Genomic DNA, 21,528 nt, shown 5'->3' with positions numbered 1-21,528 from the left:
GGATTGAAACATTTTACAAATACATAATATGTAGTAGTAATAATATGTATACTAATAATGTCATGTAAGACTAATAATTTCATAATGACAGTATTACAGTAATGATCAATATGTAAGAATATATAATAATATGTAGGGAAATATAATAATCTCTTTATCCAGTATGTGTTAGGTATTGATCTCAAGGAATCAGATGAAATTATAATTAGTATGGTCATCGACAAACCTCCCCAGCTATACTCTCTTCAGTGGATATGAAAAGTCTACACACTACTGTTAAAATGCCAGGACTTTATCATGTAAAAAAATCATACCAAAAAGAATAATTTCAGATCTTTTTCTATTGCGAAAGAAACTGAAATCTTTTCTGGTGTAGAAGAAAAATAAAGAACTAAATTAATGTGTTTGCATACATGTGCACACCCTGAAATACATTGATGAAGTACCCTTTCATTTTACTGTATGACAGCGTTCAGTCCTTTTGGGTCATAGTCTATCAGCATGTCTATTAGCCCACTCCTCCTTGCAGTAGCTCACCATATCTGTCAGTTTGTGAGGGCATCTCCAGTGAACAGCGCCCTCTTCAGGTCACTCACAGATTTTGAATTGGATTAAGGTCTGTGATCTGGCTAGGCCAAAACTTTGATCTTCTTCTGGTGAAACCATTCAATTGTTGATTTTGAGGTCACTTAGGGTCGTTGTTGTGCTGAAAGGTGAAATTCATCTTCAGCTTTTTTTGCAAAGGCCTGAAGGTTTTGATTCAAAATTGATTGATATTTGGAAGTGTTCATAATTGCCTCCAACTAGACATATGCTCCAGCTGTCGAAAAACATTCCCAAAGTTTAATCCTTCAATCTCCATGCTTCACTGTAGGCATGGTGTACTTTAGGTGATGACATTGAATTAAACATACTTTTGGAATTCTGGCCAAAAAGTTCAATTTTGTCAGACCATAGCAAGTTTTACCACATGCTTTATGCAGACTTGATGTAGTTTTTTTGGCAAAATGTAACCTGGTGTCACGATTCCTCCTATATGAGTGTCTGGACGTAGTGAATGATAGTTCTGCCAGCCAATGAAGGAATGAGGCTTGCCGAGCTATCAGTATGGTAATGGACATCTCAGCCATTCAACCGATTGCTGGGGCATGCTGAGCTATCGGTATCTGGAGTGACTGTTTAGCCATCCAATTGAGACCATGGTGTATCGGGGCTTCATCCATGTGTCTTTTGTCCAGGGTAATTACTGGCTATTTAACCACCTCTCTGCATTTGATTGTTTCCAGTCAATAGATTTGCTCATGAGTTGTGCGCTTGCTCTGTTCTCCTTGTCTGGTAGTCTGATATTTGGCTCTCATCCTAGGATTTGTCTTAACCATCCATTTGCCTAGCCCTTTCATTGTGATCCACCACCTTCTTGAAATTTTGATGTTGGACTGTTCCCTGACTACCCCTTTGTCTCATCCCTCTGTCTATGATGTAAGGGCCTGTCACACTAAGCGATATCGCTAGCAATATCGCTGTAACGTCACTGGTTTTTGTGACGTTATAGCGATATTGCTAGCGATATCGCTGTGTCTGATACTTACCTCCAACCGGCTCCCCCGCTGATTATCGCTGATCGCTCGAGAATATCCTGGACCGTTTCTCGTCATCAGCTTCCTGCTGTGGCTTCCTGTGGAGAGACGAGCGACGAGCGTGGACGCGGGCGGGAGGACGTCAGGATCGCCTAGTGTGACAGGTAAGTAACGACCCCCGTCCCCTGCTATGTCGCTGGTGAGATCTGCCTGTGTGGCAGATCACTAGCGACCACTTAGCGATGCACCAGCGATCCTGACCGTGTCATATCGCTGGTCGGGATCGCTGGTACATCGCTAAGTGTGACAGTACCTGTACGCTCTTGGCTTTCACCTCGGACCTCTTGACTACCAAGCCTCACAGCTTATCCGTGAGTAGTGACTAGCATCACATCGGGCTTACAGTATGTGTTTCTTTGTAAGAAAATGCTTCCATCTTGCCACCCTCAGGCCAGACATATGAAGAATACAGGAGATTGGTTTTTAACTGCATGTGAACAATGCTTGCCAGGAAGTCCTGCAGCTCCTTTAATGTTGCTGTATGCCTCTTGGCAGCCTTCTGGACAAATCATTTTCTTGTCTTTTGATCAATTTTTGAGGGACTGCAAGTTCTAGATAATGTCACTGTTGTGCTAAATTTAAGCCACTTCTTGATGATGTCTTCACAGTGGTCCATCGTATATCTAATGCCTGGGAAGATGTTTTGTATCCTTCTCCTGACTGATAACATTCCCCAATGAGATCTCTTTACTGTGTTGTAAGCTGTTTACGGACCGTGATTTCTGTATTAAATCCTCCTAGAACATCTAAATTTTATATGGGCTTAATCAAAATCCGTATAAATGATGGTGGTCGTTTACTGACTTACTAGGTAACATTAGTATAAAGCTGGAGTCACACTAGCGTATAAAAGATCGGTCCCATGTTGATCAAAAAAGTAGAACAAGTGTCATGCGAGTACAATGCGATTTTTCTCAACTAGCATCTGTGTGACATCCGTATGTAATGCATTTTTAGCATCATCTTTTACATACTGTAATCTCAATGCAATTTAAAGCTATTTTTCTAACTAATAATCTTATATACAGATATAGATGTCATGGTCACGTGTGTCTGGACGCAGCGAGTACCGCAAGTGAACCCATATGACACACGTGACCCTGGATACACCGCCTCCAGTGGGGCGAATTTAAATAATAAAACGTGCAGCTGGATACGCCGCCTTCAACTGGCGAATTTAGGTATTACACGTTATACATAAAGTAGTCTGGGAACCCCGCCTCCAGTGAGGCGAATTTAAATAATAAGGGAAACCTGGGAAGCATTGACAATGGTGGGCCCTGCGATAGGGAATAGGGAAGTTGAGACCTCCTGAGCTCTCCTGAGCCAGTGTCCCTGCACTCCTAACGTTCCCTATGCCGGTTCCGCACCGGGCTCGCAACAGGAACCTAAAAACCCTAGCTCGTCCTGACCTAAACCCTCACTAGGGAATTGGTCGGTGCGGAAACTAATCCCACCACTGCACTAAAACACACATGAGGAAAGATGACAAGACAGGGGAAACACCACTTAGCTTTGCTCCGTTGCGTACGCTCCTAGCAACAGAGCCCACCACCTGTGTGCATCTTCTCCTCCACCCGGATCCATCACCATAACTGGATCCTTCACCATAGTGCAGCCTTGGAGCAGAGTCCACCACCAATTGCAGCTGTCCAGTAACAGAGTCCCAAAGATGAGTTCAGCTCCTGCCCAAAAAGTCAAGCATGCTTGAGTCCAGCTCTCAGCAACCAAGTCCCGCATGCTGAGTGCAACTCTCTCCATAGTCGTCTCTCCACCAAGCCATGCAAGCACTTCCTGCCGACACCATAAACTGTGACTCCACCACGTCATGCCAGCCCTTCTTGCAGACCACCTAGCTGCCACTCGTCCCCTCTGGCTGGGCTGCGCAGGACTCATGTTCAGCTCCTTCATTCACCCAGGCTTCCTTGTGAATGACTAACACACATTCAATTTCACCAACCGTGATTGAACCCACCTGGCTCCCTTTTATAGAGCCTAACACCTGATTTGTAATTGCGTGCACATTAACCCTAAAACTAAGGTGCGATACCACTCACCACCACCGGGGCAACTTAGAATGAAAGACACCACGTGTAATAATTCTAATGGCCACCAGGGGCAATCACATCACTTTGGCACCTAGCCAAAGGATAAAAGTTCACGTTGTCCATTTAACTTGTCAGATCCAGCCTGGATCATGACAGTACCCCCTCCTTAATGAGGGGCCTCTGGACCCTCAAGACCACTCCTCATTAGGGAAACATCTACAGCGGGGACGCCCCGATCCTGAGTTCACCCCACCACTACCTGACACTTCAGGTTAATGACAAACGCACCGCTGGTATTGGCAATATGTGTTCTGGAGGCACCACTCATCTCCACAGCGAAGACCTGGGGAACGAGTTTATGTATGTGTATATTTGCTATGAGCTGATCAGACTCCACAACACACTTCCACAAGATGTTTTTTGGTGGCCACCCATACATGCTCGTTCACCCACAGGTCCGGACCTGAACGTTTATTGCACACATTCGTTTGTCATATATTTGGTGAACTCCTTCTGGACTCGACGACAGAGGCGTCCCCCTGTGTCACCACACTCACACCCCCGCTATTCACCAAGGGACACCACCCTCCAACACTTTCACCATGAGGTCTGCGCCTCCCAGGGTTGGTTAATGGCGAGGGGTGAGATTTGTCCCTACTCCCCCGCAGCACACCTGCTGCTCACACCTGGAGGTGAAGGGACCGGGATATGGAGGAAATATACACTCGCTGGACGCCTTCCTCCAAACGACCAGGAGGGGGCGGCCTGTTGTGAGTTCATTTTCCCCTTCACTACTGAGGCCCGAGGAACTCCCTCTTCTGGTGAAGAAAGGTAGTGAGCCTGATTGTCAAACACCTGGGGCTGATGATGATGACTGGCTGAGTGGAGTTAATGACTGGATATAAGGCTGCCGACGCCCTTCTGCCCTGCGGGTGATTTCTCTGTGGACTTCTAGGAAACCAGTCTGATTCCTGCTCATCTAAAGCTAAGATTTCTGCTTTGCCTTTTTGCATTAGTGTTTTGTTTTCCTTGCTTTTCTGGATTCTGCCATTCCCTGCTGGTGTGAGCTGAATCTCCTTTTGCCTGTTGCTCTGTCTTCAGAATATTCCTGAGTACTGACATAGCCTTTTTTGAAGCCTAGCGTCTTCAGGGCCTTTTTTACTGTCAGTTTGTTGGCTCTTATTTTCATAGGGTTTTTCTCGGATTGCAGACAGCAGCCTTCCTGTCCTTTCCTATCTAAGCTAGCTTGGGCCCCATCTTTGCTCAGTCTATCTTTCTGTCTGTGTTTTGTTCTTTCTTCTTGCTTCACCGTCATTATATGTGGGGGGCTGCCTTTTGCTTTGGGGTCTGCTCTGGGGCAGTTTAGATTTCCCTTTCTGTCTTTAGGCTATGTAGTCCTCCGGCTGTGATCGAGGGGCCTAGGGCATCGTAGGAGCCCCCCACGGCTACTGCTAGTTGTGTTGATAGGTTCAGGGGTCTGCAATCCGATAGCTGCCAACTTCTCTGGTTTTCTGGACTTAGCTAGCATTTCTATTTTTGCCTCCTACGGTGACTCAATCATAACAGCGGCCTCTTCGGTGGTATAGAAGATTTGGCGTCAGCCCCGCAGACTATAACACCAGTCTGCTCACTACAGGAACGTACCCCTTCACCTCGGGGAACCCCAGACAGCACCATGGGGATCACCAACTCCACCCACCTGTCTGGGTACGTCCGCCTGTATGAACAAGTCCCACTCCCCAGCAGCGACTCTAGGGGGCACTTTGCCAGAGCTGCAGGAATATGGAGGAAAAATACTCTCTGGTTGCCTCCACACGACCAGGAGGGGGAGGCTTCTTCGGTGGTATTGAAGATTTGGTGCGAGCCCCCCGGACTATACACCAGTCTGCTCACTACAGGGATGTACCCCTTCACCTCGGGGAACCGCAGACAGCACCATGGGGATCACCAACTCCACCCACCTGTCTGGTTACGTCCACCTGTATGAACAAGTCCCGCTCCCCAGCAGCGACTCTAGGGGCTTTTTGCCAGAGCCGCCATTTTGATTTCCTGGTTGCCTGAGCAGAGGCCCCAGACCTTGATAACTGCTGCTGCAGCGGCTCTAACACACCTTGCCGCTCCCCACTCACCTCAGTGAGGCCCGGCAGCAATTACTCACAGGTCTCCACATGGCCAAAGCTCATCAGAAAAAAAAATGTAGGGTTGGTGATAATGTCATGGTCACGTGTGTCTGGACGCAGCGAGTACCGCAAGGCAAACCCATATGACACACGTGACCCTGGATACACCGCCTCCAGTAGGGCGAATTTAAATAATAAAACGTGCAGCTGGATACGCCGCCTCCAACTGGCGAATTTAGGTATTACACGTTATACATAAAGTAGTCTGGAAACCCCGCCTCCAGTGAGGCGAATTTAAATAATAAGGGAAACCTGGGAAACATTGACAATGATGGGCCCTGCGATAGGGAATAGGGAAGTGGAGACCTCCTGAGCTCTCCTGAGCCAGTGTCCCTGCACTCCTAACGTTCCCTATGCCGGTTCCGCACCAGGCGCGCAACAGGAACCTAAAAACCCTAGCTCGTCCTGACCTAAACCCTCACTAGGGAATTGGTCGGTGCGGAAACTAATCCCACCACTGCACTAAAACACACATGAGGAAAGATGACAAGACAGGGGAAACACCACTTAGCTTTGCTCTGTTGCGTACGCTCCTAGCAACAGAGCCCACCACCTGCGTGCATCTTCTCCTCCACCCAGATCCATCACCATAACTGGATCCTTCACCATAGTGCAGCCTTGGAGCAGAGTCCACCACCAATTGCAGCTGTCCAGTAACAGAGTCCCAAAGATGAGTTCAGCTCCTGCCCAAAAATTCAAGCATGCTTGAGTCCAGCTCTCAGCAACCAAGTCCCGCATGCTGAGTGCAACTCTCTCAATAGTCGTCACTCCACCAAGCAATGCAAGCACTTCCTGCCAACACCATAAACTGTGACTCCACCATGTCATGCCAGCCCTTCTTGCAGACCACCTAGCTGCCACTCGTCCCCTCTGGCTGGGCTGCGCAGGACTCATGTTCAGCTCCTTCATTCACCCAGGCTTCCTTGTGAATGACTGGGGCAACTTAGAATGAACGTCACCACGTGTAATAATTCTAATGGCCACCGGGAGCAATCACATCACTTTGGCACCTAGCCAAAGGAAAAAAAGTTCACTTTGTCCATTTAACTTGTCAGATCCAGCCTGGATCATGACAATAGATAGGTAAATCGATAGACAAATCGATAGATATGGGTAGAGAGAGAAATAGATAGCAATCAGATATTTAATCTAGCAGCTTTTTAGGAATATTTTTTTTTTTTTAATTATCGAAGGGTCCATTACTAACCCCTGGGCTTCAGGTCAGCGGACATTACAGCTGACATCAATCCCAAAATTATTACTCCGATTTCCAACACACCAGGGCAGTCAAGAAGAGCTGAGGCTAAGTGCCAGAATTAACGCATCTAATGGATACACCATTTCTGGGGTGGCTGAGGACTGGTCTTATTAGGCTGGGAAGGAGCCAATATCCATGGACCTTGCCAGCCTATTAATATCAGCCCGCAGCTGTCTGCTTAGCCTTTACTGGTTATTAAAAATAGAGGGGACCCCAGAACATTGCTATTTAGGGTCCCCCCTTTTTAATAATCCGTAAAGGCTAAGCAGACAACTGTGAGCTGATATTAATAAACTTCGAAGCTCCATGGTTATTAGCACCTTCCCAGGCAAATAAAACCAGCTCACAGCTGTCTGCTTTCCCTTCGCTGGTTATTAAAAAAATAAGGGGGACCCCATGCCATTTTCTAATGTATTCATTTCTTTATTACCTAAATACAAGTACAGAAAACGACACATGAACAGCACTAATTATATCTCCCACTGACAAATTTCTATCTATCTTTTTATATATCTATTCTATAGTGATTAGTGATCTATTCTGTAATGATTCTTCTTGGTATATTTTTTTTATATCACAAAAACCTGGCAGATTAACAGGAGTGTGTAGACTTTCTATATCCACTGTATGGAAGTGATGATAATAATCTGTGATGACTGTTCTAAAAGGATTTATACTTCCAGAATCATAGAATCCGTAGAGTTGGAAGGGACCTCCTGGGCCATCTGGTCCAACCCCCTGCTCAAAGCAGGATTCGCTAAATCATCCCAGACAGATGTCTGTCCAGCCTCTGTTTAAAGATTTCTATTGAAGGAGAACTCACCACCTCTCGTGGCAGCCTGTTCCACTCATTGATCACTCTAAAGGCCCTTTTACATTTAGCGATGCACCAGCGATCCAACCAGCGATCCGACCCGGTCAGGATCGCTGGTGCATCGCTAAATGATCGCTAGTGAGCTTTCACACAGAAAGATCTCACAGCGATGCAGCAGCGACGCAGCGCACGATACTTACCTTTCACACACAGCGATCCTGCGTCCTCCCGCCCGCCTCCACGCGTCGCTGGACGTCACAGCAGGAAGCCCAGCAGGAAGCAGACGACGAGAAATGGAGCCGGACATTCTCGCGCGATCAGCGATGAGCAGCGGGGGAGCCGGTCGCTGGTAAGTATCACACATAGCGATATCGCTAGCAATATCGCTATAACGTCACAAAACCAGTGACGTTTTAGCGATATTGCTAGCGATATTGCTTAGTGTAAAACCCCCTTAACTGTCAAAAAGTTTTTTCTAATATCTAATCTGTGTCTCCTCCCATTCAGTCTCATCCCATTGCTTCTAGTCTTTCCTTGTGCAAATGAGAATAAAGATGATCCTTCTACAATGTGACAGCCCTTGAGATATTTGTACACAGCTATTAAGTCTCCTCTCAGTCTTCTATTTTGCAAGCTAAACATTCCCAAATCCTGCAACCTTTCCTCAACCTTTCCTCATGAATGTTTTAGTTCACTAGCAAATACAGAATTGGGGAACATATCAATTCAGGTAAATTGTATTTAGGACTCTGATGCTGAAAATAAGTCTGGGGTCACACTTGCAAGAAACTCGCACGAGTCTCGCACCTCAGTATCCAGCACTGCCACCGGCACTTGGATCGGAGCATTCAGCTGCATAGAAATACATGCAGCCGCATGCTCCGGTCCTGAGTGTGGGCGGCAGTGCCGGGTATTAAGGTGCAAGACTCGTGCGAGTTTCTCGCAGTGTGACCCTGGCCTAATAAAGATTTGCACCATAAAGTATGTTTAGAAATTTGCAGAACTTTTTTTTTAACATGGACTAGAAAAACCTTACAAGGATGAAGATTTATGGCTAGAACTTATTATCATCATTAATAATGTGTGTAAGGGACTATTAAACTTAAAAGGGTGGTCATCCACGCACCCTGACCATTCTATCAGTCTGCATTGTCATGTTATATCGCGTTCCATAAGTGTCAGTTGCATTTTATTCCTGAGTGAGGTGGAACAGAACAATTTCTGAAGGTGCTATATGGCAAAACATGGACTAGATGGCAGATTTACCAACTATAGGATCTCCCAGATGATTCCACAACCCACGTTTTACCTATCTTATTAAACAACCAAATTCTCAACATGTTAACAAACCTTGAGCTCCAAAATATGGTCAAGGATAACCCATCAACCCATAAAGTTCTTCCTGTCCAACTCCTGCCATGATTCCACCTCTTCATCGACACTTGGAACCACACCATTCTGTTACACCAACAACGACAGGGCTTCAGCTTTGTGATCACTCTGTTAGGGAGACGATGGAAACGCTCTTCATGTCTGTAAGGCTAGGTTCACATTTGCGTTCAGGAGGGCTGTGGATGGCAGCCTACTTCCTCCTTTCTTCCTCCCTGAAGCTCTGCCTACTTCTGTAGGCATCCTGCGTTTCCCTGCGTATCTATCTTTAACATTGGGTACGCAGGGACATGCGTTGTATGTGGATGCGTCTGCATCCACCAACTCCTGGACAGTCTGTGATGCAACGTGACGTTGGTGGATGGAGCGAGGCATGATGTCCCAGATGTGCTCAATCGGATTCAGGTCTGGGGAACGGGCGGGCCAGTCCATAGATTCAATGCCTTAATCTTGCAGGAACTCCAGCCACATGAGGTCTGGCATTGTCTTGCATTAGGAGAAACCCAGGGCCAACCGCACCAGCATATGGTCTCACAAGGGGTCTGAGCATCTAATCTCGGTACCTAAAAGCAGTCAGGCTACCTCTGGCGAGCACATGGAGGGCTGTGTGGCCCTCCAAAGAAATGCCACACCACACCATTACTGACCCACTGACAAACCGGTCATGCTGTAGGATGTTGCAGGCAGCAGATTGCTCTCCACGGCATCTCCAGACTCTGCCACGTGCTCAGTGTGAACCTGCTTTCATCTGTGAAGAGCACAGGGTGCCCGTGGTGAATTTGCCAATCCTGGTGTTCTGTGGCAAATGCCAAGCGTCCTGCATGGTGTTGGGCTGTGAGCACAACCCCCATCTGTGGACGTCGGGCCCTCAGACCATCCTCATGGAGTTGGTTTCTAACCGTTTGTGCAGACACATGCACCTTTGTGGCCTGCTGGAGGTCATTTTGCAGGGCTCTGGCAGTGCTCCGCCTGTTCCTCCTTGCACAAAGGTGGAGGTAGCGGTCCTGCTGCTGGGTTGTTGCCCTCCTACGGCCCCCTCCCCGTCTCCAGGTATCCTGGCCTGTCTCCTTGTAGCGCCTCCAGCCTCTGGACACTACGCTGACAGACACAGCAAACCTTCTTGCCACAGCTCACATTGATGTGCCATCCTGGATGAGCTGCACTACCTGAGCTACTTGTGTGGGTTGTAGAGTCCATCTCATGCTACCACGAGTGTGAAAGCACAACCAACATTCAAAAGTGACCAAAACATCAGCATTGGTACTGAGATGTGGTCTGTGGTCCCCATCTGCAGAACTATTTCTTTAATGAGGGTGTCTTGATAATTGCCAATAATTTCCATCTGTTGTCTATTCCATTTGCAGAACAGCATGTGAAACTGATTGTCAATCAGTGTTGCTTCCTAAGTGGACAGTTTGATTTCATAGAAGTTTGATTTACTTGGAGTTATATTCTGTTGTTTGAGGCTAGTTTCACACTAGCGTTCTTGGGCGCAGCGCAGGGCCGCCGCTAAGCCCCGCCCCTGGCTGCGCCCCCTCCGGTCAGTTCCTCTTCTGATCACATGAGGCTGCATGCGATCAGCGTATCCTATATTTAGCGTTGGATACACTGATCGTGCGCTGACCGTGCGCTGGTCTGATTTTGCTGGCGCTGCGCCCTTTTGGCGCTGCGCCCACAGCACAAAAATGCAACACAGCGCGGTTTTGTGCGCTGGGCGCAGCGCCAGTAAAATCAGACCAGCGCACGGTCAGGGCACGATCAGCGTATCCAACGCTAAATATAGGATACGCTGATCGCATGCAGCCTCATGCGATCAGAGGAGGAACTGACCGGAGCGGGTGCGGCCGGGGGTGGGGCTTAGCGGCGGCGCTGCGCCCAAGAACGCTAGTGTGAAACTAGCCTAGGTGTTCCCTTTATTTTTTTGACCAGTATATATTCCCCATCCTGGTATGTGTTCCCCATCCTGGGCTCCATCCTAGTATACAGTATATGTTCTCCATCCTGGTATATATATCCCCTATCCTGGTATATATGTCCATTATCCTGGTGCCCATCCTGATATATATATTCCCCATCCAGGTATGTACATCCCTTATACTGGTATATATGTCCCTTATTCTGGGCCCTATCATGGTATATATGTTTTCTATCCTGGTATACATGTCTTTTATCATGAGCACCATCCTGGCATGCAGTATGTCACAAAAGTGAGTACACCCCTTACATTTTTGTAAATATTTTATCCTATCTTTTCATGGGACAACACTGAAGATCTGACACTTTGATTCAATGTGAAGTCTTCAGTGTACAGCTTGTATAACAGTATAAATATTATGTGCCCTCTAAATAACTCAACACACAGCCATTAATGTCTAAACTGCTGGCAACAAATATGAGTACACCCCTAAGTTAAAGTTATCAAGCTTTGTCGATCTTTGCCAGGAATTTCTCACAAGTTGAAAGTACACCAAAGCCTACTTTTGCCATGAAAAGACAAATATGATATTTTCAGGTTTCTCTCATTTTAATTTGCATTATTCTCCCTTCCTCACACACTAATCTTCTTCACTGCTGTGCTGTGACAGACTGTTCAATTTCTTAAGTGTTTTACGACTTTCTCTCCACAACTCTCTGGTTAAACTCTGAGTTGGGAGGTTCTATCACTGTCCAGATTCACCTCAAAATGGCTGCTGCATTTTCTGTTTCTACTTTTATGCTGGTTTCTATAGATCCTACTGATTGGCTGTACTATACCGTGTGATCTGTGATAGCTGCAAGACATTATGGGGAAACCTGCCCAGCCGCACTCTTCCGTGTCTAATGCAATCTTTTGCAATGTGTGGGGGTTGCCATTTTAGGTGATTTGCACAATGCAAATCACATATTGTTTGATTCAGCAAATTGCTAAAAATTGGCCCAAATTCCATTTACGTCGAATAATTTGGTCATCTCTACTTTAATAGTGAATAAGGAAAGTGGTCGTCTATTGGCTGCTCTCCCCATTTCTATTCAATTATTGCCCAAGAAGCTTTCAGGTGATACAATCTAAGATTTTTCTACACCTCAGAAGGGGATCATAAATGCTGTCCCAAAATTCTCAGTAGCTGCATGACAGTTCGCTAAACATATAATTAACCACAACCCAGGAATTAGTGTTTAATCCCAAGATAAGAAGAGAATCATGCAGAAATTCTTAATATTATAATGTTATAATTTTATTGAAAAATACATTTTAAAATCTATAAAACGACAGGGAATAACTCATAATAGGGACACATAATAATCCTGGAGGAACCTAAAAAGTGATGTGAGGGTCATAACAAAGTAGCCGGGGGTACATAACAATAAAGTGCAAGTGCTCACAGTAAATGGGTATATACCTGTGACACAGTCTAATTAGTAGTGGTCTCCATATCCAAACATGAGATGCCACAACACTGTGCCCACAGGAAGAACCAGGAAGCCCATAGGCATCACTGCTAGTAGATTAAAGGTGGTCACATGTGAGATATCTGTGAACCAAAGGCTCGTTCAGGTGGCACTTGACACTTCATTTTTTGGAAACTTAGTTTGGGGGTGGGGGTCTTGGTACCACCTACCTCTGTCAATAGTTTTCTCCTACCAGAACACAGGATTAGGCATCTCTAAATCAGGAACCCATGATCATATTCCCGTTGACTTCCACCATCGGGTCAAGAGACTACCATAAACATTTGATTCTCTGCAAATTCTGCCCAAACTCAATGTGTTTGACGTTCCTTCTTTTATCATTTATGATTTAATAGTTGAGTCTTTATTTATAGCACCAGGGCAAAGTAGTCGCCACAGTCGGCATCTGAAGGTTAGCAGTGTTGACTTGCTCCATTCCATCCTGGCAAAAACTTGTCTACTTTCCACTTTACCACAATTTTCGTTCCGATCTCATACTATAATTTTTACAATTGGTTTGTTGGGCTCTGGATTTATGATACCCGTTGTGTCTTTTAAAGGCATTGGCCCCGGATGGCACTTAGAGTTCATTGACGTCAAAGATGAGGTTATGAACAAGACTTTCCGCTTCCAATGTGACCGATGGTTGGCCAAGAATGCAGATGACAAGCAGATCACAAGAGAGCTCGCCTGTGCCAACAATGATATCCTGGATCTGAAGGAACGCACGTGTAAGTGGATCTGCGCATGCGCCACGTGTTGTAGAGTCGTCATATTTGGTTAGGGGCAGTTCTTTGGTAACCTTAGTTGTGCTTTGTGCTTCTTACAGCTTATGAGATAATGACTGTAACAAGTGACAGAGAAGATGCTGAAACCAAGGACAATGTGTGGATAATCCTAGAGGGGAAGAAGGGAAGATCTAAGGAGATGATGCTGGAAAACACCTCCAAGAAGAGGAGATTTGCTCAGTAGGTCCTTTGGTTGCCCCAAAATTTCTAGCATCTTTATCTATGTTATATAAAATTGATGCCATTTAGCACAGACCATCAGCAACGTCAGTAATATGAGGTTTCGGGATAACCACATCTAAACTGATGGCAATCCCTGCATGTGTTGCGGCTGTCGAACAGCCACAAGATATTCAGCCACGGGGACTCAAACATAGTCTTAGATCACACCAAAGATACTCTGTTAGCACTCGAGCATGCTTGGATATCACCTTACCAGAGCACGCTAGCTCATCACTAGTTTCAATACACCAGAATCGCCCCAAAAATGTCCACCACTATATTATACAAAGCAGATGATTGCATCAGCCAAAGTAGGCTTGCATGACCTCAGGCAAGGCTGTGTGTGATTCAAAATAATGCTTTGCAGCCTTCACATCAGCCTGTATAAAAGCAGAGGCAGGGAATGCAGGAGACATTTTGTGGTGAACCTGGAAAGTGAGAGGAAGTCACAGCTCACAACATAGTCATAGAGGTAGGGTGAGAAAGCTATAAAGCACTGATTAAACTGTACAGATAGCATACGTCAGCCTAGCAGTGATAAGCAGCTCCCGTCTCTTTACCCATACTTGTACATGCTGAGGTCACTATAATATTACTAAGGCTATGTTTGCAGAAAGGAGATTAAAAAGTGTACAATGCAGTCCTAGAACATCTAAGAGTGTTTTCACGACAAGTGGTGGCCTTGCAGTACTTTCGATTTGCTGCAAATCAAATTTTGGGGAAAAATTTGGCAAATTTCAGAAGATTCACTCATCTCTGTTCCTAAGACGGTAATCTACAAATTGCCCTGCAAAATTAAAAAAGAAGTCATCATATGATTACTTTAGATTGAGTATTGATACTATTATTTTTATGTTTGGAGCTACTGATTGCAAGGAAGGAAGTTTTTTTTTTTTAGTCTTTGCTCATTGTAACAATTTTGTTTTTGCCAGGAATGCCACAGATGTGTTCAAGTTCTCCTCCAAGAACGTGGGCGACATCGCTGCTATCTGTGTTGGCCATTGTCCTAAAGATGGGAGAAAGTTTTCACCAAAACCAGATTCCTATTGGCACGTGAAAGAGATCACTATTACAGAGACTGAGCTTGGGAACCAGTAAGTGATGCTTCCTCAGATATTAGACACAGGTCAACTTTGATTTTCGCGTTTTCGTTTTTCTCTCCCTTTTTCCAAGAGCCATAACTTTTTTATTTTTAGGTCAACATAGCCATATGAGTGCTTGTTTTTTTTTGCTGGACTATATAATGTAGTGAGAAACATAAAAAATTTTTTTTAAATGTGGTGAGGTTGTGAAAAAAACTTCAATTCTTCCATTGTTTTTTGGGCTTTTATTTTTACAGCATTCATTGTGCAGTAAAAAAAACTTCCGATATAATTCTTCAGGTCAGTATGATTATGGCGATAACGAACCTGTATAATTTGTGGTGAAAAAAAAATCCAAAATTAGTAAAAAAAAAAATTGGGTTTGTGCCAACATTTTCTGAGACCCATAGCTATTTAATTCTCTCTTTTATACCGTATCACACATCCTGATATTTCTGATACCAGAAAACAACGGTACCGGACATGACAGTGTCCGTGTTTGTAATCTTGTGGCACATGTGTGGCAACCGTGTGCCGCATCAGTACCACACGGACGGGCGCCAGGGATGAAGCGCTACAGTAAGCGCTGTTCCCAGACGCCGGGTGCTGAAGACGCTGTCATCATTCTCACCTGCTCTGCCAGCGGTCAGCGCAAGCAGGGGAGAATAATGAGAGTTGTATTCAAGTGATAACAATGACAGCAGGGGGCATCCGGGCGTCTGATGGGACTATTACTCCCATCAGCCTACACCTGCTGCCGCTAATAACAGTGATAGCAGGAGCGGCTGATGAGAGTATTCCTCATCTGCTGCCTGCGCTGTAAATAAATAAATAATTGAAAAAACCCGGCGTGGGGTGAGGGATATTGTTGTTTTTTATTTTTGGTTTATTACAGGAGACAAGAGCTTTGATGGAATTGGGCATTAGGTGAGTATACAGTGGGGCAAAAAAGTATTTAGTCAGTCAGCAATAGTGCAAGTTCCACCACTTAAAAAGATGAGAGGCGTCTGTAATTTACATCATAGGTAGACCTCAACTATGGGAGACAAACTGAGAAAAAAAAATCCAGAAAATCACATTGTCTGTTTTTTTTTCATTTTATTTGCATATTATGGTGGAAAATAAGTATTTGGTCAGAAACAATCAAGATTTCTGGCTCTCACAGACCTGTAACTTCTTTAAGAGTCTCCTCTTTCCTCCACTCATTACCTGTAGTAATGGCACCTGTTTAAACTTGTTATCAGTATAAAAAGACACCTGTGCACACCCTCAAACAGTCTGACTCCAAACTCCACTATGGTGAAGACCAAAGAGCTGTCAAAGGACACCAGAAACAAAATTGTAGCCCTGCACCAGGCTGGGAAGACTGAATCTGCAATAGCCAACCTGCTTGGAGTGAAGAAATCAACTGTGGGAGCAATAATTAGAAAATGGAAGACATACAAGACCACTGATAATCTCCCTCGATCTGGTGCTCCACGCAAAATCCCACCCCGTGGGGTCAGAATGATCACAAGAACGGTGAGCAAAAATCCCAGAGCCACGCGGGGGGACCTAGTGAATGAACTGCAGAGAGCTGGGACCAATGTAACAAGGCCTACCATAAGTAACACACTACGCCACCATGGACTCAGATCCTACAGTGCCAGACGTGTCCCACTGCTTAAGCCTGTACATGTCCGGGCCCGTCTGAAGTTTGCTAGAGAGCATTTGGATGATCCAGAGGAGTTTTGGGAGAATGTCCTATGGTCTGATGAAACCAAACTGGAACTGTTTGGTAGAAACACAACTTGTCGTGTTTGGAGGAAAAAGAATACTGAGTTGCATCCATCAAACACCATACCTACTGTAAAGCATGGTGGTGGAAACATCATGCTTTGGGGCTGTTTCTCTGCAAAGGGGCCAGGACGACTGATCCGGGTACATGAAAGAATGAATGGGGCCATGTATCGTGAGATTTTGAGTGCAAACCTCCTTCCATCAGCAAGGGCATTGAATATGAAAAGTGGCTGGGTCTTTCAACTTGACAATGATCCAAAGCACACCAGCAGGGCAACGAAGGAGTGGCTTCGTAAGAAGCATTTCAAGGTCCTGGAGTGGCCTAACCAGTCTCCAGATCTCAACCCTATAGAAAACCTTTGGAGGGAGTTGAAAGTCCGTGTTGCCAAGTGAAAAGCCAAAAACATCACTGCTCTAGAGGAGATCTGCATGGAGGAATGGGCCAACATACCAACAACAGTGTGTGGCAACCTTGTGAAGACTTACAGAAAACGTTTGACCTCTGTCATTGCCAACAAAGGATATATCACAAAGTATTGAGATGAAATTTTGTTTCTGACCAAATACTTATTTTCCACCATAATATGCAAATAAAATGGAAAAAAAAAAACAGACAATGTGATTTTCTGGATTTTTTTTTCTCAGTTTGTCTCCCATAGTTGAGGTCTACCTATGATGTAAATTACAGACGCCTCTCATCTTTTTAAGTGGTGGAACTTGCACTATTGCTGACTGACTAAATACTTTTTTGCCCCACTGTAACTGTTTTATGTTTAAATAAAAAGGGAAAACTGTGTTTTATTTTATTTCTATTAAAGGAATTTATTCTGGCTGTGTCTTTATTTACAATATACTATAGGATTAGTAATTGATAGGTGTCTTATAGACACCTCTCTATTACTAAGCCATGGGTTTGATGTCACCTGACAATACAAAGATGACAGCAACCCCACAAATATGAACCCGACTTGCCACTGCTCCAGGGCAAGTGGGAAGAGACGGCAAAGCACCAGACTTGGCACATCTCATAGATGCACCTTTTATTTGCAGCTGCGGACTGCTGTTTTTAGGCTGGGGGGGTCTATATCAATGGCCCCTTACCAGCCTGAAAATATCAGCCCTCAGCTGTCAGCTTTAGTAAGGCTGGTTGTCAAAAATAGGGGGACATCACGGCCTTTTTTAAAATTATTTATTTAAATAATTAAAAAAACAGCATGGGGACCCCTCTATTCTTGATAACCAGCCTTGCTAATAGCTGATAGCTGAGGGTTGCAGCCCCCAGCTGTTAGTTTTGCCTGGCTGGTTATAGAAAATACAGGGGATCCCACACTGGGTTTTTCATTTATTTATTTATAGCGCAAGCGACCACTTATAAATATTCCTCTCAGCCGCTCTTGCTGTCATTGTTATTAGTGGCAGCAGGTGTAGGCTGATGGGAATAATAGTCCCATCAGCCACCACCTGCTGTCATTGTGATCACCTGAATACAATTCTCATCATTTGCCTCTGCTCACGCTGATCGCCGGCAGAGCAGGGGAGAGTGATTAGAGCAGTCTTCAGCACCCGGTGCCGGGGAACAGCGCTTACTGTAGCGCTGCTTCTCAGGCACCGGTGCGTGTCACATGGATGTCATCCATGTGTGTCATCTGAGTGCATATGTGCGGGATGTTGTGCAGCCCGTGCTGGTGGTAAAAAACGGACATGTCAGCGTGTTTTGCCCACGGACACACCGTCTGTGGAAACTGTAGTGTAGCGGGGTTTGTGCAGTGCGACAGACAGGCAGGGACCACAGAAAGTTCAACGTAATCCATGTCTTTATTTGCAGACTCACATACAGGCGTGGTATCCTCCGGATTGCAGCCGGGTTTCCATATACAAAGTCCGTGCTCACATCCCATTGCCGTGGACAATGACACAGCCGTGTCTCTTGGGTGTGTCAACCACCTTGAAGCCCCTGGCTGTGTGTTAGCTCCACACAGACCGAGGTTGCACAGAGTCTCCTGCTTTGCAGTTTGCAAACTCCAAAACTGACACACCCAAAGCAAAATTGACAGATTTAAATGGAATTGTGGTCATAGAGCCACTTCCAAAACTCAGAGTGGAGAGAGGGATTTGCCCCAAACCTGCAAATCCCTCTAAAAATAAAAGCCCGTACCGGGTTTTCCTAAAAATCTGACTGGGTCACTACTAGGACCCAATCCACACTTAATTTTATTTTGCCTTGTGACTGACAGGCGTCCTAATGTGAACACAAGGCACTCCAGCGGGTTTAATAGGACTCCATCCGCATCCTGGGGGACAGGACACATATTGACCCTCACATATGATCCCCCTCACTGCCTCACAAAGCACACTGATATGTGCACAGACTCATTCACTTGAATGGGTCTAGGTGTCACCACACGTACAGGAGACAGGGACATGTGAAAGAGCCCTTATATGGTGAACTGAAGTTTTGTTGGATTCCATTTTGGGGTAGATATGTTTTGAATGCTTCCTATTGCTTTTTTTTAGCACAGTTACGGGGACCCAAAAACAGTAATTATAGAGTTTCAGTTTTCTTTTTCACATTGCTATATGGATTAAATCATTTTATATTTTGATGCATCACACTCTTACAAACACTGTAATACCTAATATGTCTATTTTAATTTTATTTTTTACATTTATTTTCACCTGGGGGAAAAGCAGAGCGGGTGGGGGAGAAATTTTATTTTTTTTAAAGTTTTTTTTAATATTTCTATAAACTTTTCTTTTTTAATTTTCATTTTTTTTAGTCTTTATAGGAAACTTGAACCTGCGATCATTCAATTGCTTGCTCTATATTCCCTAATACAACTGGATTTCAGTATATACAGAAAATCACTGTCATCTATGATGCCCAGTCTGTGGCTAGATGTCACAGAAAAATCAACAATGTAGGAAGATGGACCTTCCACCTCCCCCTGGCTATTATGACAAGTCATCAACACCCCCATGATCGCCTCTCGGGGTGTGGTAGGGCATCAGAATGGCGCTTGGATTGGATTGTGTAATTTAAGTACAACTGTCAGTGATTGACAGCGGCATTTAATGGGTTAACAGCAGCTATCAATGCTAGGACTGATCATTGTTGCTTGAGGCAGATGTTGGCTGTACAATACATCCAGCATCTGCTCCTGATCTCGCTCCTTACACTCACAATCATTTCATGAAGTACATCATAGGGTGGGAGGGTTTAAAGGGTTTTTACGTTATCCCCTGATCTCATATCTCCTAATCGAATGGAAATTTGACTGCTGACACCCCCATCGATCTAATACACATGGCTTTGTAGACCTCTGTCTGAATGGAGTGTGGGTCGCGCACACCCCACATTCTGGAGCCTCACTATTAGTTATAGTAAAGAGATCATACAAAGGAGCCAGTGTTATCCGCTATTATATGGAAACATTTTAGTGGATTCCCTGGCAATAGGTTTGCAGCTTCAGATCCCCCCTTTCCCAATTGCATCATCCTTGGAAAAATTAAGTGTTAGTTCTTGTTGAATGAGTTGGGGAAAATGCCCGGTTAGCTAAAAAAGAAGTCATCATAGTCCATTCCATTTTTAATTTGTTCTGCTCTTTTTTTTCAGATACATTTTCAACTGCAATGCCAAGATTCCCCTGCGCAACAAGAGAGATGACTACAAAGTCTTCGAATGTGCCAAGACCATTGAGAGCTTCGCCAGCCGGGCCCGCAGCTTGGTACCAGTAAAGTATGAAGTTATTATAGTGACCGGTTTTGAAAAAGGAGCAGGAACGGACGCCAATGTCTTCCTTACCATGTATGGGTCTAATGGTGACTCCGGGAAACATGCCCTGAAGCAGAAGATGAGGAACCTATTTGAGCGGGGAAAGACCAACCGCTTCTACATCGAGACCTTAGACTTGGGCGAGATGAAGAAAGTACGAGTGGAGCATGACAACTCTGGCCTCAGTCCCGGGTGGCTGCTGGAGAGGGTAGAGGTGACCAATTCCGCGACTGGTGTCACTACCATTTTCCCTTGCAGCAAGTGGTTGGACAAGAAGAGGGGAGACAGTGAAATTTGGCGAGAACTCTACCCGATGTACTAAAGACCTCGCCACCAACCAATGTGACGCGTTTCCAATCATCTGCCACGAATTTCATAAATTATTACAAAATATATTTTATAGCATTTTTATATACGGACTTTGTATAATGTGTATAGGAAACTGACATGGATGTATTAAACCTCACACTGTATTACCAAGCGCCAAGATCCAGCTGCTTCATGCTACATTAGCGGAAAACAGGAGAAAGTGATGACTCACATTGCTGAACCGGATAATGAGCCTGAAGCCTTATACAAAGGCAGAAAGCTTAATAAAGAATGTACATTTCTTATTCTATTTTTGAATTGTTGAGTTTTTACACTTTTTATTTGAAAATTTCTCCATATTTGGGGACTGTTTTGGGGGCTTTTTTAGCACTGCTCCACTGGGGCTTAACAAGGATCGGTGACTGCAGATTAACATGGTTGTTCTTGAAGCAATGTAGATCACCTGTCACAGGATTGTTCAAAAATGTACCATCGATGGGGTCTGACCACTAGGTCTCCTCTCGATCAAAGGTCCCAAAGTATGAATGGAACGGTAGTGAGCACGGTCGCCCATCGCTTTATTTACTGTCCCTTCACTTTGGTGGCCAAACACATTCACACAGGGGACTTTGGGCTATTATTCTCAAGATCATTGGGGTTTCAGTTGCCTGGACTATCGTTGAAATGTTGGTTATGGGATTACTCCTTTAACTACAGTGCCTATAGGGAGTCTGAGGTAGTCTCAAATTCACACCCCCTGCCATAGTGGAAGCTCAGGCAGCTATTCTGTCTCTTCCCCCATGCTTTACACTGAAGCTACT

The 21,528-nt window shown here is 44.9% G+C and overlaps 1 protein-coding gene across 4 annotated transcripts in view; it reads left to right on the top strand.

Annotated features, from left to right (window-relative positions):
• The window catches only part of LOXHD1 (lipoxygenase homology PLAT domains 1), a 283,627-nt gene extending 262,610 nt beyond the window's left edge, over window positions 1–21,017 (top strand). For all 4 annotated transcript variants that reach the window (XM_073589763.1, XM_073589760.1, XM_073589761.1 and 1 more), the window contains 4 exons: window positions 13,316–13,486; window positions 13,585–13,723; window positions 14,698–14,859; window positions 20,240–21,017. In XM_073589763.1, the coding sequence (XP_073445864.1) occupies window positions 13,316–13,486; window positions 13,585–13,723; window positions 14,698–14,859; window positions 20,240–20,720 (953 nt within the window). In that variant the 3' untranslated portion in view covers window positions 20,721–21,017. The remainder of the gene's footprint in view (window positions 1–13,315; window positions 13,487–13,584; window positions 13,724–14,697; window positions 14,860–20,239) is intronic.
• The last annotated feature ends 511 nt before the right edge of the window (window positions 21,018–21,528 follow it).

This window comes from Dendrobates tinctorius, unplaced genomic scaffold (genome assembly GCF_039654945.1).
Source record: "Dendrobates tinctorius isolate UK_male_01 unplaced genomic scaffold, ASM3965494v1 ptg000113l, whole genome shotgun sequence".
In the NCBI taxonomy this organism is placed as follows: domain Eukaryota; kingdom Metazoa; phylum Chordata; class Amphibia; order Anura; family Dendrobatidae; genus Dendrobates; species Dendrobates tinctorius.
Note: the sequence above shows the minus strand (reverse complement) of the source record. Positions and strands in the feature narration are given on the sequence as shown.